The following is a 15,989-nucleotide window of genomic DNA, read 5'->3' as shown; positions in this document are numbered from 1 at the left end:
ATTCCCGTGAAATACATGGAACTTTAATGGTATTGCCGTTAAGATAGTCACAAAATTTCATGACCTCAATGTAGACGGGTGCTGTGTGGTTTCAATCGTGTCGTACAACTGGAAACGTCAAGATTGTGTAAAATGCTTCCTTTAAACAGCCTTCACTCTTGAACGTGGCCACATAAACGAACAGGCCGGTCATACTAGCGTGTAGTTAATTACTGAAGGCCAGTACAACCACACACGCTATAATCATCTGTTGGCTTGGGAGCAAGTAATTGCTCTTCCCGGGGGAGTGTTTTTCATCGTCGTTCGGTAAATTCTGGCACGCGAGCATCTCTGTAGTCTGTACCATTGGGGTGGGTGGTGGTCTGGACGAACAAGACACGCATGCGCCGTGGGGTCGCTGCTGCAGATCACTCGCGAAGAGTCGACGGTGCCAAGGAAACACACATGCGGGCAGGAGGGGACCCAGATTTCCAGATTGCAGGAGCGTCCTCCATTCTTGAAATTCGCGATAATGAAAAAAACACCATCCATTACATTTGAATCATTCGATGTGTAATGTCTCACGAGTGATAAGCAAAAAGAGAGGAGTTAAAATCATTTACAAGGGAGGGACGCCGCGAGCCGCCCACAGGTAAATCGAGGGTATTTATAATCCGTTTCGCAGGTCCACTCTGCTTAGCTAACTGGCTAACTAGCCATCTGTTATTATTCTATAGCACACGTGCCTTCATTTGATCTGTAAAATTAACGAACCGCAAGCTATTTTTGTGGGTTTGAAATGTTTTAATTTGCGAAAATTCACGTGTATGGTTAATTTGCGTGCTTGGACTGGCAGACTGGTTTACGATTTTCTGTTCTCTGGTTGACAGGGGTGGGAGGGAACCCCAAATTGATACGTGCAATGGCATATTATTGACGAAACTCTTAAACTACGCAGTATTTTTTAAGAGCAAGTGTCGAATAGCGAACAGATAAATATCGCACTTCTGACTGCAATAACGAAGATGTTTAAACGCTATTTGGTGGAATTGAAAGTTCAGAGGGTTGACAGGAATGCGAACTGAATTTCACCTAACTGCAGCACCTAGCTAAGCTAGCTAGGGATATTTGCGAGTATTTGCACTGTAGCCTAAGTAATGATGTGTGTTTTATTCCTGTTTCCAGTCGATTTAGTGCTCTAGCTGGCTAATTGTATTAGCTCGGAACCAAAGAGCTGCATATAGGGGGGAGTGATGTAATCCTTGTCTTAGTCGTAGTTCTGCTCAGTTAAATCGGACCATTGCTAATACATGGTGTTCATTCAAACTGGATGATCATGGCTGGCTAAATGTGCTCTGAATATTTAGAGATTTGTGTGGATTCCACAACGTTGCACATAGAGGACTGTGTGCACCCCCCCCCCCCTTCTTTGAGGGTCTACCAGTTCATTTGACAGCCTGACATAATTGCATGTTTAATAGTCCACTTGAATTGGGGCGCATAAGCGTAAAGGTGGGCGCTGTTTGGAAACTTGTTTAATGTATTTCACGCTTCAGCAATCAGCGTGGGAATATAGTTATGCTTTGCTGTACAGTCTAACAAGCACAGCGATTCTGTGGTAGACAAAGTTCATTTTGGCTGAGGTCTTAAAACGCCACTTCACCTTTGCGATCAAAACTAGTGGGGGTACCATTGCATCAAGATTTGAGAACTGAATATCATTGTGATAGTATGTAGCCTGTATGGTCTCGCATATTATGTTTGATGTTGTCATGTGAATGTATTGTGATTTGCACATTTTCCTCTGTTTTATAATTTTTTTTTACATTTGCAATAAAGTGATACATGGTGGACTGAAAATAAAATGAAAAATATTATGAGAGCCTCCAACAATATCGCGCACCTGCACTGATCCAACTCTTCCAAGAGTTGTGAGCGATCCCTTGGCTCTCTACCCGTTAGAATCTGTTATATCGGCAGCATTCACGAGAGTGGCCACTTGCAGATGTACACTATCTGTGTGACCTGTGTGCTCTGCTTGGCCGAATAGTCTTGACAGCAAGGTTTTTTCTGCAAGTACAGGAGGTGTTGGTTCTGACTGTCAATGCTATTGTGCCATCTTTGACAATGACAGTGACTGTGTAGTATAAATGCAGCGGCAAGTTCCTGTGTGTGTACATTATAGTGAACAAAACAAACAGTTCTTGTAACAGCCATCTGTACTTTAATTAGACCTCATTAAATAAGTCTGTCAGCTGTCACTTTCAGATTGCAGAATGCTGTGGTGTGATCTGGGTGAAGGATTCCGTTTGCTGAATTTACAATTTGTGGATCGCAAGTCTGATCTTATAAATTAATCCTGATATGTAAAGGTTCCAGGACTGGGAGGATATTTGTCACGCTCATGCCATTTCTCTATGGTGGACATCATTCCATCACTGACTCTTCCTTACAAACATGCATGCATGGGTTTGTTGCCAATAGAAACATGAGTAGCTTTAATGTGGGAATTAGCATATGCCCAGGTTCTGGCATTAATTACATTGCATTATATTTATTTGGCCGACGCTCGTGTTCAAAGCAATGTATAATAAGTGCATGTTCGGAGTCTCCATTTTAAGAGGTTTAACAAGTATGACATTGAGATTTAAAAATGTAATGCGACTTAGCAGAGCCCTTGTGTTGTATCGACAAATATAAAGGTTAATAAAAAATAAAAATGAAATGCACAGTATAGCCTAACTCTTGGAATGGAACCCCCCCCCCCCACACACACACACACACACACAAACAGGCATCTTCCAAATACATCATATGATCAGAACTAAATCTAAGCTTACAAACCTACATGCATTTCTAGATTCTTTATAAGAAAATGCTGTCTACTTGCTGGCAGAGAAGGATGCAGCATTAGGATGAAAAAAAGATTGAAGACGTGAAAGGGAAAAATAAACCCTGAATTTTCATTCCTTTCACAAGTGCTGTTTATATTGGCTTACTTTATTTATTTGGCAGAGGTCCTGATCCGTCATGTCAAAGCACTTTAAATGTGTTACACAGTCAGTCCTGCAGGACCAGACTAGGGGACCCCTCCGCAACTATAGCAACATTACTGCACCTTGGCCTTCAGCATGGTAATGTCCATGTAGAGCCTGATAAGGATAAGTTTTTCATTAGTATAGCGTGTTCATCTGGTAGCAAAATGTGCAAATGCTATGATTTCACGTAATCCATAAGAACAACAAAGTAATCTGTCCAGCTAATAGATTCATAGTGCAGTACTACCAATTATATTTTGAAGCTACATTCATCCGTATCTGATTCATCTTTGGGCTTAAAGTGATTAGATACTGGGTGTTAATGTGTAGGATATTCAGGGGATTTTTGAGAACCAAGGTGAAGGTGATGTAATACATTTCATCAAATTTATAGGCCTAAGTGGTCCATTATATTCAATGAATTTAAGAGCCATTTTCAGATTTCTTGGCAGTTTGCCTTTTTTTATGGCAATTTCAAATTGAGTTCTCGTGAATATTGTTAGGTCTTCACTGACATCAACCTCAAGCAAAGTGACTTGTCAAAATAAAAGTAAAAAGGTGATGGGAATTAGCGCTGTTAGCTGTGTGAAAAGTCAGCGTTTGATCAGAGCCGCCTTTAGGCAGTTGATGATCATGAGATGTTCTACGCACAGCAGTGTGGGCTGAGGGGTTTGACTGGAGTTCTTGTTGGGGGGTGGGGGCTTGTATTGTTCAAAAACCTGGGCTAAGCAGGTTTAACCCCCCCCCCCCCCCGGCTCCAATTCACTGTCTGTGCCACTGTACCTTTCACCTACTATTATTGTTACTGGTCGAGTGACCTTGTGAATGTTCTCTCGTTCTCTTTGCATGGGGTAATCCCAACTGTTTTGTTTTTCGTGCCTTTTTTCAATCGAGGGGGGTACAGGGGGGGTTGTGGAGCAAGGTTATTGTTTGGAGTCCAGCCCTGTGGTGTGGCTCAATGACAGGTCAACCAACACGATAAATGCAGTTTCAATGGCTACATTCAGCAGACAGTCAGCAAGACAGTGTGCTGTGCATCCAGAGGTTTTTCTTTTATTTTTTGCATCTGAAAGATTCCCAGGGTTGCTTTGTACTGGGAAAATGTCAATCATCCTGTGAAGGGGAAGGTTGGATTTAAAGCTGATTTGCCCATTAAACACTCTTCCTGCCGTTGATTTTCAAACGTTTATTGATTGCTTATTGCTTCACATTTATTTGAAGCTACAGTTTGATGTACCCTGCATGGATAATGACAAATGTCCGATAATCTATTGGAAATGTAAGAGAGAATAGCCCTAGGTGAAACCCTCCTTGGCTGATGCAAGGTGCATTACCTTTGTCTTTCCTAAAACACATAGGACAGGATGATTTCCCTTGGACTCAATATTCAGCATTTCAGGGGGGCGAGCAGTTAGTGCATGCGCTTGTGTCTGGTGCCAAACAGCTGCTGTCATTGGGGATGAGTGTTTTGGCAGGGTCGTTATTGACAGGGGCATTGATTAGCAGTTTACTGTGCGGCTGTGATCTCACTATCTCTCTGTATGCATCATTATCTGCATTTAGATGTGTGCAGGATAAGTGCTTGATTTCACAGCAGCGGCCATGGGTGATGTACTGTTGCACCGATGTTGAAGCTGCATTGGTTAACTGTAAATGAAATGAACACCTCACGGGCCTGTTTTCCTTAACTGAATTGAGCACAGCTCTGGCCTTTTATCCATAACTGTAATGAGCACAGAGCGGCCCTGTTGTCCATGACTGAAATTAACACAGTGTGGGCCTGCTATGCATAACTGAAATTAACACAGTGTGGGCCTTTTATCTGTAATTGAAATGCAAACAGTGTGTGCCTGTTATCTATTACTGAAATAAACACTCCCCAGGCCTGTTATCCACAACTGAAATGAAAACAGTGCTGGCCTGTTATCCATAACTGAAATTAACACAGTGTGGCCCTGCACAGGCCTCATACACAAAAGTATACCTGGGTAACTTCAAAAATAGAGCAACCTAAAGAATGGAGAACTGTAGTACACAAAGCCCTTGCACTTCTTAGAGCTTTTAGGAGCACATTGATCACGATAAACAGGACAAAATAAACCTGACATCAAAAAGTATGTTTTGCATGGTGTAGCGTCATGCTTGAATGCCGTCATACTCCACCGAAGTGACTCAGACCTGATGCTTAGCTGCACTTCCCCAGACACTGATAGCGAGCGCACAGTTGATTTCTTGCAGCGCTTGATACTCATGTTTTGGACGTTCTATCTGTTGAATTGGAAGCTCCCACTGAATAGTTTGCAACATTCCTCAGATGTGTCATGGGCATGACTTGGGGGAGCAGGAATGATGGCTTCCTTTGGTTGGGGGTGGGGTTACATGTTTCAAGCCACAGTATAAAGGCTGTATAAAAGCTGCGTGATATTTATGTTATATTTTAAACTTGTATCTCCAGTTGCTATACCTCCAAAGTTCTGAATTTGGATGATCAGTTCAATCCCCTTTCTGTTGTGTAACATTTGTGTTAATGTACCCCTTGATCAGTTAATTCCGGTGTTTAAGTGCTGTCCTAAAAGCCTGCATCCACACCAGCCCTACTGGGATAGGATTGTGGCATAGGTGCTACAGTGTGTGCAGCGGCAGTCTTTACAGTTCCAGTCCTAGCCTGGTGGAGTTGCTCTGCTGTTACTGCCGTTTTGTTGCTAGCAGCCTGTTCTCAATGGATCTCCTGTAGGTGTCTAAATTTAGCCCACACAAGACTTTGTTCAAAAGGGAGGACGTGAGTGTCTCGCTATTCAGCATTCAATATCATGCCATTGAAAGCTCTATACAACGTTCATTATCATAGCGTGGAGAGCTCTATGCAGCATTCATTATCATAGCATAGAGAGCTCTATACAACATTCATTATCATAGCATGGAGAGCTCTATACAGCATTCATTATCATAGCATGGAGAGCTCTATACAACATTCATTATCATAGCATGGAGAGCTCTATACAGCATTCATTATCATAGCATGGAGAGCTCTATACAACATGCATTATCATAGCATGGAGAGCTCTGTACAACATGCATTATCATAGCATGTGGAGCTCTTTGCAGCATTCATTATCATGGCATGGAGAGCTCTATACGGCATTCATTATCATAGCATGGAGAGCTCTATACAACATTCATTATCATAGCATGGAGAGCTGTATACAACATTCATCATTATAGCACGGAGAGCTGTATACAACATTCATTATCATAGCATGGAGAGCTGTATACAGCATTCATTATCATAGCATGGAGAGCTGTATACAACATTCATCATTATAGCACGGAGAGCTGTATACAACATTCATTATCATAGCATGGAGAGCTGTATGCAGCATTCATCATCATGGTACGAAGAGTTCTTTACCACATTAATAGGGGCGACATAGCTCAGGAGGTAAGAGCGGTTGTCTGGTAGTCGTAGGGTTGCCAGTTCGATCCCCCGCCCTGGGCGTGTCGAAGTGTCCCTGAGCAAGACACCTAACCCCTAATTGCTCCTAATTGCTCCCAATGAGCTGATTGGTACCTTGCATGGCAGCCTTTCACCATTGGCGTGTGAGTGTGTGTGTGAATGGGTGAATGAGAGGCATCAACTGTAAAGCGCTTTGGATAAAAACGCTATATAAATGCAGTCCATTTACCATTTCATTATCATGGCACGGAGAGCTCTGTACAGCATTCATTATCATAACATGGAGAGCTATTCTTCATCACTTGATTTGAAAGGTGCTTGCAGTGCAACATGTAGTAATGTTTTTTTTTATTTTGGCTGATTGTTGCAGCCGCTACAGAAGACACTAGGGTGTGTGTCATAGCAGGTTGCCAGGTCAGGTAGCTTTTCTCAGATACTGTGAGCTCGATCAGGTTGGCACTTTTCATGTGAGAAAAGTTCACCCAACTTCTGGGGATGTATTTAGCTAATAAACAGGTAGCCTCTTTCTTCTAATAAGTCATGAATTTGTGTTGGTGGGGGCTCCAGCTGGAGGTGACTGTTCAAGCCAACTCAACCATTAACCTTTAACTGGCTTAAAACTGGCTAGAACCAATCGGATTTCTGGACAACAATCTGCACGATCTCACAATCTGCAGCTCCTACTGCAAAGAGAGAAGATCGGGGATTAGCTTTGGGTAGGCTAGGCTAAATTGTGCCACAGATTCTATCAGGAACTCTATCAGACCGTTCATTCTTTGTGACATTGAACTTTCAGAGTTGGCCGGGGAGTGGGGGAAGTCAGGGGGTAGCTTTGTGGATTTGCCGCTCTGCTGTGATCCCAGCAGACCCGACCGTACCCGAGTGCCAGGGTCGGGGAGTCACATGGGGGGGAGGGTTGTTTTGCTGGTTGGCTTGTTCTGATTGTGCTGATGGCGACACGTTTGATTGTCACAAGGGGGGGAAAAGTTCAGACCAAAACAGGGGTGGAGCTGAAAAGGAGGTATTAAAAAGCCCTATACCCCCCCCCCTCCCCCCTCGGCTGTACTGTGTTTTGCACTGGCCGTGACAGGGAAAACTCCATCACTGGCCATCTGTGAAAGGCTCCTGTTCCATTTCAGTGTGTTCGTTTGTTCGGCTTTGCTTCATAGAAGCCTGTTTTCCATAATGAAATGGGGTGAGGTTGTTTGCGTAGCTCCTGGTCGTGTTTGCGTGCTGGTGTCGCACGACTTTGACTAAAATACAGAGCTGTGACTGAGCTCAGGTAGCTCTCCCACTGTGTGGGGGTCACATGGATGTTATGTCTTATTGTATTTAAATAAGGAATTTAACATATTTACTGCCATTCAAGAAGTTGTTTTGCATTTTATAAACCTGTACAGCCCATATAAAATTCATTCTAGATCAGGGTATCAAAGCTGTGTTTTTTCAGTTTGTGCAATGAAGATCTTTTTTGGCTTGGTTCTACAGGAAGACCTGAGGCCATATTTTCCCCACATATGGAAGAGTTCTATTGGAACATGCATTCTGCACATAAATGAAGGACAGCAATGTGTGACATGTAGAATGTACTGTCTAGTGTCCATACTTTCACTGTTCTGTTCAGGCCCATTTGAGCACTTCCTGGCTGAGATACGGGTCTGTTCAGCATGGTTTGGGTTACTGGAACAGGCGAGCCAAGGAGGAAATGCAAAAAACATATGCCACCCCACCGCGCTCCTAGCGCCCCCCCCCCCCCCGGCTGCCTCAGCGATCATCATCCCATCGATGAAGAAACTTCTGGAGAGAAAGTGTGCCCCCCCACCACCCCGCCCCCGCATCCCCGTGCTTTCAGGACTTCTGCTTCTCGTTTTCTCCGGCCGAAAAGCAGCGTGGGTCGGAGGAAGGCCTTCGCGGTCGCGCCGCGGAGAGCAGCTCTGGCACCGCTCTCCCACGCGCGTTTCGTTTTTGCGGTGATTTATTTCTCGTTCCCCGCTCGCGCGGGAGCCCTTGCCTGATCTCCTGTTTGTGTTTTCTCGGCGCCAGCGGCTGAGATTCTCTGGAAGCGTCTGCGAGCCGTCGGCCGGGTGATTGACTCCGCTCTGGACGGCCTCTCCTCTCCATCATCTTATTTATTTATCAGTTTATTTGTGTGCTTTCCGCACGGCAGGCGCTCCGCTTCCCCGCTTTTCCGTTTCGGTGGCGGGAATCTGTCGGCATGAAAAGAAACCATGGCAACCCCCCCCCCCTCCACTCCATCTGTAAAATTGACACTGATTGGGGCGTCCTTATTTGGAACAGTTTTGCATAATTTTGTTTCAGGGTTATTGGCTGAATAAGTAATCATGTGCCATGGTTGTTTAATTATTCCCGTGTGGTGAATCTTTTTTTTTTTTTGGATCTGAATTCGTACTGCTGTCTCAGTAGAGAGAGAGAGCAATGAGTGCATAGCCTACATTTTAAAGTCAAGCAGCTCACCATTTTTCCAAAAAAAAGAAAGAAAGAAGCAGGAAACATGAACCAGCTTCAGTGAAGTTATCTGTGGCTGGGGTGGGGTGGGGGAGGGGCAGGGGCAGGCAAACACAGGAAACGTTTGTGTTGTGACCGTAGCCTTTCTTATACCGCCCCCCCCCCCCAGACCCACAGTTGTCAGTGTGCTGAACTGTGGCTAGGTGGTTAGCGTGCGACGGCATCCCATTCACTATAAACACTCTCCTACCAGCGCTCTACAGCCTTTAATTCCATTAGTGCCTCGTCTGTGCCTCCCTGCCGCAAAGCTGTGGAACCGCTGACGGAGGCAGTCTTTTCCGCTGAGCCCCGGCGAGGGTATCTGAGGCCAGGTTACCGCGGCGGCTCTGATCCGCCAACGGCCAAATGGAAAACACACTTGGCAGCTGGCCCCATCTGGGGGCCTTACACGCTACATGTGCGTACTACAGACGCCGCCGCTAACGGTTCTGTGATTCGCATTAGCTGGCGGGGTTTAGACTACTGGGGGAGTGGGGAACGGGGGGGTTGTTACTGTCAGGGTAGCCCTAAGAGTTTCTTTGTGCAGCCGAATGGAGGTGCGAGCCCCAAAGCTGGAGGCTGTGAATTGTGTCTCTCAGCTGTGGACTTCGTTTCCCATGGGCATGTCTGCTTGTTTCTGTAACGCTCTGGAATTGAATGTCCCTGTTCTTTGCTGGTGTACCAAGTGTCGATCACATGATACGCCTCAGATTTTGCTTAGTTCCGATAGGCTCTAAGCCGGAATGTTGTTGATTTTGGATTTTTTTTTGTTATGCCTACAGGATCCCAAAATGATCTGGAGCTCAATGATATGGAAAGGTTTATATTAGAGAGAACTGAGGTGTTGCTCCTTTCCTGTGTAATTCTAATGAAATGACCTAGTTTGCCCTTCAAAGCTTGGTATCCACGGCTCTCTCTCTCTCTAATTCTCTGTCTGTCTGTCTGTCTCTCTCTCTCTCTAATTCTCTGTCTGTCTGTCTCTCTCTCTCTCTCTCTGTCGGTCTCTCTCTCTCTCCCTTCTCTGCTCTGTATCTCTCTCTTTCTCTGTCTCCTGTCCGTCTTTTTCCATCACCACTGACAACGGGGCATGCAGAATGTCCTGGATGTGTTTCCATGGCAACGGCCTCCCCGCTCACCAACACAAGTTCCTTCCAGACCATTCTGTGCCCCACATACTGTACCCCTGCACCCCCTTTCACTGACCTCTCCTGCTAGCAGAAATGCTCAGAGTAAGTGGGACGCTTGCTCAATAAGTAAAAAAGAAAACAGGATTGCTTGCTTTGTTCAAATATTTAAAAGCATTAATGTTTCTGCCATTGTTGGACTTCATCAGAATTGACAACAACCCAGGAGCACATTTGGAGGGATTTCCTTTGGAGAAAACCAAGGTTCAGCTGATAAAAGGAAGTGGATTCAGGAAGGAAACCTATTTTTACTCACTCCTGATGGGAATAAGGAGTGTTATTTGTGTGTGTGAGTGAATGTGTGTGTGTGTGTGTGCATGCAGAGCTGTGTTGAGATATACTGTGTAGAGGACTGTGGGTACAGGGCATCCTTCAGTATGTGACCTACCCACTGGTGTGAGTGAGTCTTCAGTGTGTGACCTACCCACTGGTGTGAGTGAGTCTTCAGTGTGTGACCTACCCACTGGTGTGAGTGAGTCTTCAGTGTGTGACCTACCCACTGGTGTGAGTGAGTCTTCAGTGTGTGACCTACCCACTGGTGTGAGTGAGTCTTCAGTGTGTGACCTACCCACTGGTGTGAGTGAGTCTTCACTGTGTGACCTACCCACTGGTGTGAGTGAGTCTTCAGTGTGTTACCTACACACGGGTGTGAGTTAGTGTGTGACCTACCCACTGGTGTGAGTGAGTCTTCACTGTGTGACCTACCCACTGGTGTGAGTGAGTCTTCAGTGTGTTACCTACCCACAGGTATGAGTTAGTGTGTGACCTACCCACAGGTGTGAGTCTTCAGTGTGTTACCTACACGCAGGTATGAGTTAGTGTGTGACCTACCCACAGGTGTGAGTCTTCAGTGTGTTACCTACACGCAGGTATGAGTTAGTGTGTGACCTACACACAGGTGTGAGTGAGTCTTCACTGTGGGCTCAAACTGATCCTGGCAGGTCTCCTCCAGGAATACTCCTCATGCAGGGCTTTCTCTGCTGTATCCTGAGAACAGCAGCAGTGGCCCTTAAAATTCACCCCCTCAGGGGTGTCATTGATCAGAATTCTACCATGGTAACCATTAACTGAAATGATAGATTAATGACATGCTGGAAGCAGTTACAAGGCAAGGCGTTCAGTCACATATTTTCACTCTCCAGGGACAAAACAACTGTTAAAGCGTCAGAATGTCTGAAAAGCAAAGCGCTGCCTTGTTCAGAGATCATAAAGTTCAGAGAGTCTGTGATTGTAAGACTGACAAGCTGCTCTGGGTAAAGTGTGTCTTCACTTACTTTATTTTTTGCATTGTCTCCCGCTAGGAGAAGCTCACTTTAAGATGATGTTTTATCCCCTCCCTTGAAAAGCTTTCAATACACCATTCAAATTTTAACTATTTTATATGTTACAAATGAAAAACATAATATACTGCCATAATGCATCACATTATGGAATGCAGTAAATATTTTGTCTTGTGATCTCACGTCAAATCCACTGGCCTCTGTTTAACCTCCACTATCCTGGCATGACTCGGGGAGTTCCATATAATGCTGGTTAGTTGTAGAAAGTGCGTGATGTAGATCGAATTTCGTTTGCGGCGTTTTTTAAAACACGCTCACTGAGCTGTTGACGGTGGCTTACCATCTGGACCCAAAAAATCATTACAGCCTCCAGAGTTTTCTCCGTTTACTCTGTGATTGTCTCTGCTGGCGTTGAGCCGTTACGGGAAACGGTAGCGGTCGAGCGATCCCTCGCGTTTTAACGGTTCACCAAAAAAAGGCTGTGCCAGCCCAGACTTCATTATACCACCTTCCCCTGCACTTTATACCGCTGCTGCTTAACTGCTTTTCCAACAGTGCCATAACCAGTTTACAGCACTGATGCGCTATGTCTGTGCGCGCTGTGGCCAGTCGTTTGAGCTACGTTGCGTGCTTGCTCGCCGTCAGGGACGTGACTGCGCGTTTCTGTCTTCAGCTCCCGTGGAATGCTCTGTTTTTGTTTTCTGTCTGGAAGGATGAAAGAATTCTGCATTATCGTGTTCCGCGTTCAGTCATGGTGACCGATTTAATGTAACAGCTATTAGGGCAAAAACAACAACAAAGGAGTGACCTATGCTTCGACCTTGCTGACTAGATTGAAATCACTTGTGTTTATTTTACGCAGCTATGTTGACCTTAGGTCTAGTGAGCTTTTTTGTGCTAATGGCATTAAATTATTGTTTTATCAGCTAAACTAACAAGCTGTTTTTTTTTTTCTTTTAAAAATACACCTTTGTCCTTTGACGAGTCATTCGCTGCAGGTACTTTAAAATGTGAATTAAAATGTGAATTATAAAACAAGCAACTGGATTATATAATTGCAATGGAAAATAGATTTCTTTCTGCTTGTGTAACCTGGTATGTGGGATGCCAGGAGTATTATAAAGAATATTTACGGCAATTAAACAGTCGGAGGAAACATTTATTTCAACAATATTTTTCTTCCCCAATTGGGCATGCTCAGTTGCACGCTTAGTCTCATCCCATCACCTCAAGGCATAGTCTGCTGATTCAGGGTGATGCCCAGTGGCACAGGCATTCCCTAAAGAGCTTTAAGTCAACGGCTGTCTCTTTAGTCCACAAGCCTAACTGCTGCACTCACTGCTCCAGTAGACTTCGCCCCAAATACTCTTTTCCCAAAGCATCTGAAAAGGAATGTTACGCCACTGGCTGGTGTTAGCCAGTGTCAGTGTTCTAGATGCTATGGGTACTGGAGCAGTTGAGTTGACGTGAATCACTGCCTTCAATTGGAGCCTCGTCCAGGCAAGTTCATGATTCGTCAGAAGAAATAACTGACTGACTGATTTATTAGCAAAGCACAGTCCCTGCAAATTAAGCAGTTTACGTGTCCAGATTTCAAGCACCCAAGAGTTGATATTGAGTTATGAGTTGAGGAGTGCCCCACATACTGAAGCCCTCTGTCTGAAGAGCACTGACCAGAATGACCAGCCTTGCCCTTTGAGTCTTCTGGCCACAGTCAGGGCTGGCTTGGACAAAATTTAACCCCGGACTGTGAGTCGTGTCGCTTTGCTAATGGATAATCCATAACAACATAAGAATATATGATGAGTATAACAGGCCAGTAAGCTCACCTGGGCCCCTGGTTTGTTTTACCTGGGCACGCCAGCCCTAACTGACCATAACGGAGTCAATCTGGGGAAAAATGGAAACTTTGCTTCTCTAAGTGTGGGAGCACAGACAGGCAGTGCACAGTCATTGTGCATGGTGTCAGCTGACGGCAGAGAAGGAGCGAGAGAGAGGGAGCGAGAGAGGCTGAGAGAGAGGGGGGAGAGACAAAAGCAAGGCAGGATTTCCTCTTTAATCTCTTCCTCTGCGGCTCAGGCGTTTAGCGGTGGTGTGGAATGCCAGTCTGCATTGGCGGAGAACGAGAGGCCGGGCGATCACCCCCTATTAAACTGATGGACAGAGCGCAGGGCGTGCCAAGCCCCACAGGCCCCATACACACACAGGGATGTCATCGCAGCAGAGCTGGCTGGAGCCAGTGGAAGGGGTCCAGTCACATTTCGTGTTGAATTATGATCCTTATCAGTCTGCTCACCCACCTACTCTAGGCATTTTGCGGGGCTGTACAGCTGAAGCAGTGTCCCATCCTCCACCGTGTTGTACACACACTCTGTCACCGCGTATCTCATTGATTAATACGGACACGCACATTCAAGTGTTACAATTTATAAGACTACAGGTTCACATGAACGCGAGCTGAGGTGACAGGTTTGTGCATACTCACGAAGCTCTTTCACTCTCTCCCTCCATCTCTTTCTCTCTCTCTCTCCACCTCCTCAGACTTGCTGCTCCAGGTGAGGGCGTCGCTCAGCGGTTGCCATGCCGCTGGTGAAGAGGAGCATCGAGCCCCGGCACCTCTGCCGGGGGGCGGTGCCAGATGGGGTGACCAGTGAGCTGGAGTGCGTCACCAACAGCACCCTGGCTGCAATCATCAAACAGCTGGGCAGCCTGAGTGAGTGTGCTGCCCTGCTGGTGGGAGGACTGAACTGCAGTCTCTAATTTTGAGTGATGTTTGACTGAAATTCACAGTGATGTTGTGCCAGGGGTCACGCCTGGTTCATGAAGAATCTCGTCTCGCTGAATTTAGTCTCTCATGGTGGTATTCGTTTCACTTTGGCACTGCAGAGGCGGCCAAACCCGGGCTGCGTCAAAATACTAAGTCAATTATTTTTTTCCACAAGAAAATGTAGTCGCAACAGGTGTTTTTTTTTTCTTCAACTAATGTCTCCCCATATGCCAATTTGTTACGTTACTGTGCTATTTGGACAAGGCCGTAATATTTAGAGGATGAATCAGGAACAGTTTGCGTCACTACTGAGTCAGTGCATCTCACGCGCTTCGTGTACAACCGGACTTCATGTCCCTACTGCGCCATCACTGGCTCCAATTTGTGTGACATGGTGGCGCCCACGAACTACACTTCCCAGGCTTCAAAACGCTTTTCACCATGGAAAGTCACTGAGTGACATCACAGTGACTAGGCCATATTTTTCTACTGTCTATTGTTTTTCCTCATCATGAGTATTTCATGAGCCAGGCTTTTAAATGGAACCTCCGCTGGAAGAAATATAAATGCACCAGCTTTTAATATGTTCCATTGTTGGGCTTGACCTAGTATTCAGGGGTTTGGTGTTCCTGCATACTCATGGCCTATTGCGTTGTATTCAGCCCCAGCAGCTGCAGAAACCCATATACAGTAGCAGATTTTAACTGAATTGCGGACTTCAGATCCAGTTCCTGAGGATTCAGGAAACCCATTTATAACACGCAGGATCCTGTACTCTTTATAAATAGCCACATGGATCAGGTGTTATCTGGAAATTGTTGCTAATTTGAAGGACACTGCAATGTCATTCTTCAGTTTTTGGCACAGGCTGGTTGAGATGTGAGCCACAGCAGTTTAATTGACTGTGCTGTACTGGTGGTATTATACAGCTTGCTGAATATTGAATGCTTGTGTGTATTTAATAAGTTGTTGGACTGGACTGGAGGTTGTATTACCTCCTGGGCCGTCGTGTGCGGTAGGTGCCATTCAAACAGCAAGTGATGTCAGCATGAGGTCGTATTGACCTCGATTCCAGACTGGAGTTCTGAGATCTCATATGGCCCCCTACTGCTACTCAGCTGGGTTTCAGCCAGCTGACCTGGGGCTGCTATGAAGCCCATGCTGAGCTAATGCTAATAAGGTGTGTGTGTGTGTGTGTGTGTGTGTGTGTGTGTGCGCGTGTGCGCGAATGCAGGTCGGCATGCTGAGGACATCTTCGGGGAGCTGTTCAACGAGGCAAACAGCTTTTACATGCGCATGAACAGCCTGCAGGAGAGGGTGGACCTGCTGGCAGTCAAGGTCACGCAGCTGGACTCAACCGTGGAGGAAGGTAGGCGGGGCTGGGGGTGAGCTGGGGTGGGGAGGACTTGTAGTTTTCTTCTGGGCCGAGAGGAGAACTTGCCTTGTTTTTGTAGTTATTTGCCTTCAGTGTTTCTTGCTGTATTAGCCATGATGGTTGTTTTTCCCAATACAAAAGCATCTGTCAAATAAAAAAAATGCTAATGACGTTAGCTGCCACTTCTAATACCAGTTTGTAAGTCGGGCTCACACAGAGTTGCAGGAAGACCCTTTATGCGCAGCTGAGCAGGTGGGCTTGCAGCCGCCCGATTGACCAGTGGGGGTTAGTGGTGAGACGGTGAGGTACCTGAACCCCTCCCATCCCTGGGCTGTGCTAGAGACCACTGTGTGTAGCCCTGCAGGGCTGCTAGTCCCATTAGCACTGACATGGCCCAGATTCAATGC

General features: G+C 45.8%; 1 protein-coding gene across 2 annotated transcripts in view; it reads left to right on the top strand.

Moving 5' to 3' along the window:
* Window positions 1-259: 259 nt before the first annotated feature.
* Window positions 260-15,989, top strand: part of LOC135250229 (actin-binding protein WASF3-like) — a 28,497-nt gene continuing 12,767 nt past the window's right edge. Inside the window, exons 1-3 of one of the 2 annotated variants that reach the window (XM_064326316.1) lie at window positions 260-631; window positions 13,982-14,153; window positions 15,442-15,576. In XM_064326316.1, coding sequence (XP_064182386.1) covers window positions 14,021-14,153; window positions 15,442-15,576 — 268 coding nt within the window. In that variant the 5' untranslated portion in view covers window positions 260-631; window positions 13,982-14,020. The remainder of the gene's footprint in view (window positions 632-13,981; window positions 14,154-15,441; window positions 15,577-15,989) is intronic. The other variant, XM_064326315.1, reaches the window with a different exon arrangement.

This window comes from Anguilla rostrata, chromosome 3, assembly GCF_018555375.3.
Source record: "Anguilla rostrata isolate EN2019 chromosome 3, ASM1855537v3, whole genome shotgun sequence".
Classification (NCBI taxonomy): Eukaryota; Metazoa; Chordata; class Actinopteri; order Anguilliformes; family Anguillidae; genus Anguilla; species Anguilla rostrata.
This window is presented reverse-complemented; position numbering and strand designations above follow the sequence as displayed.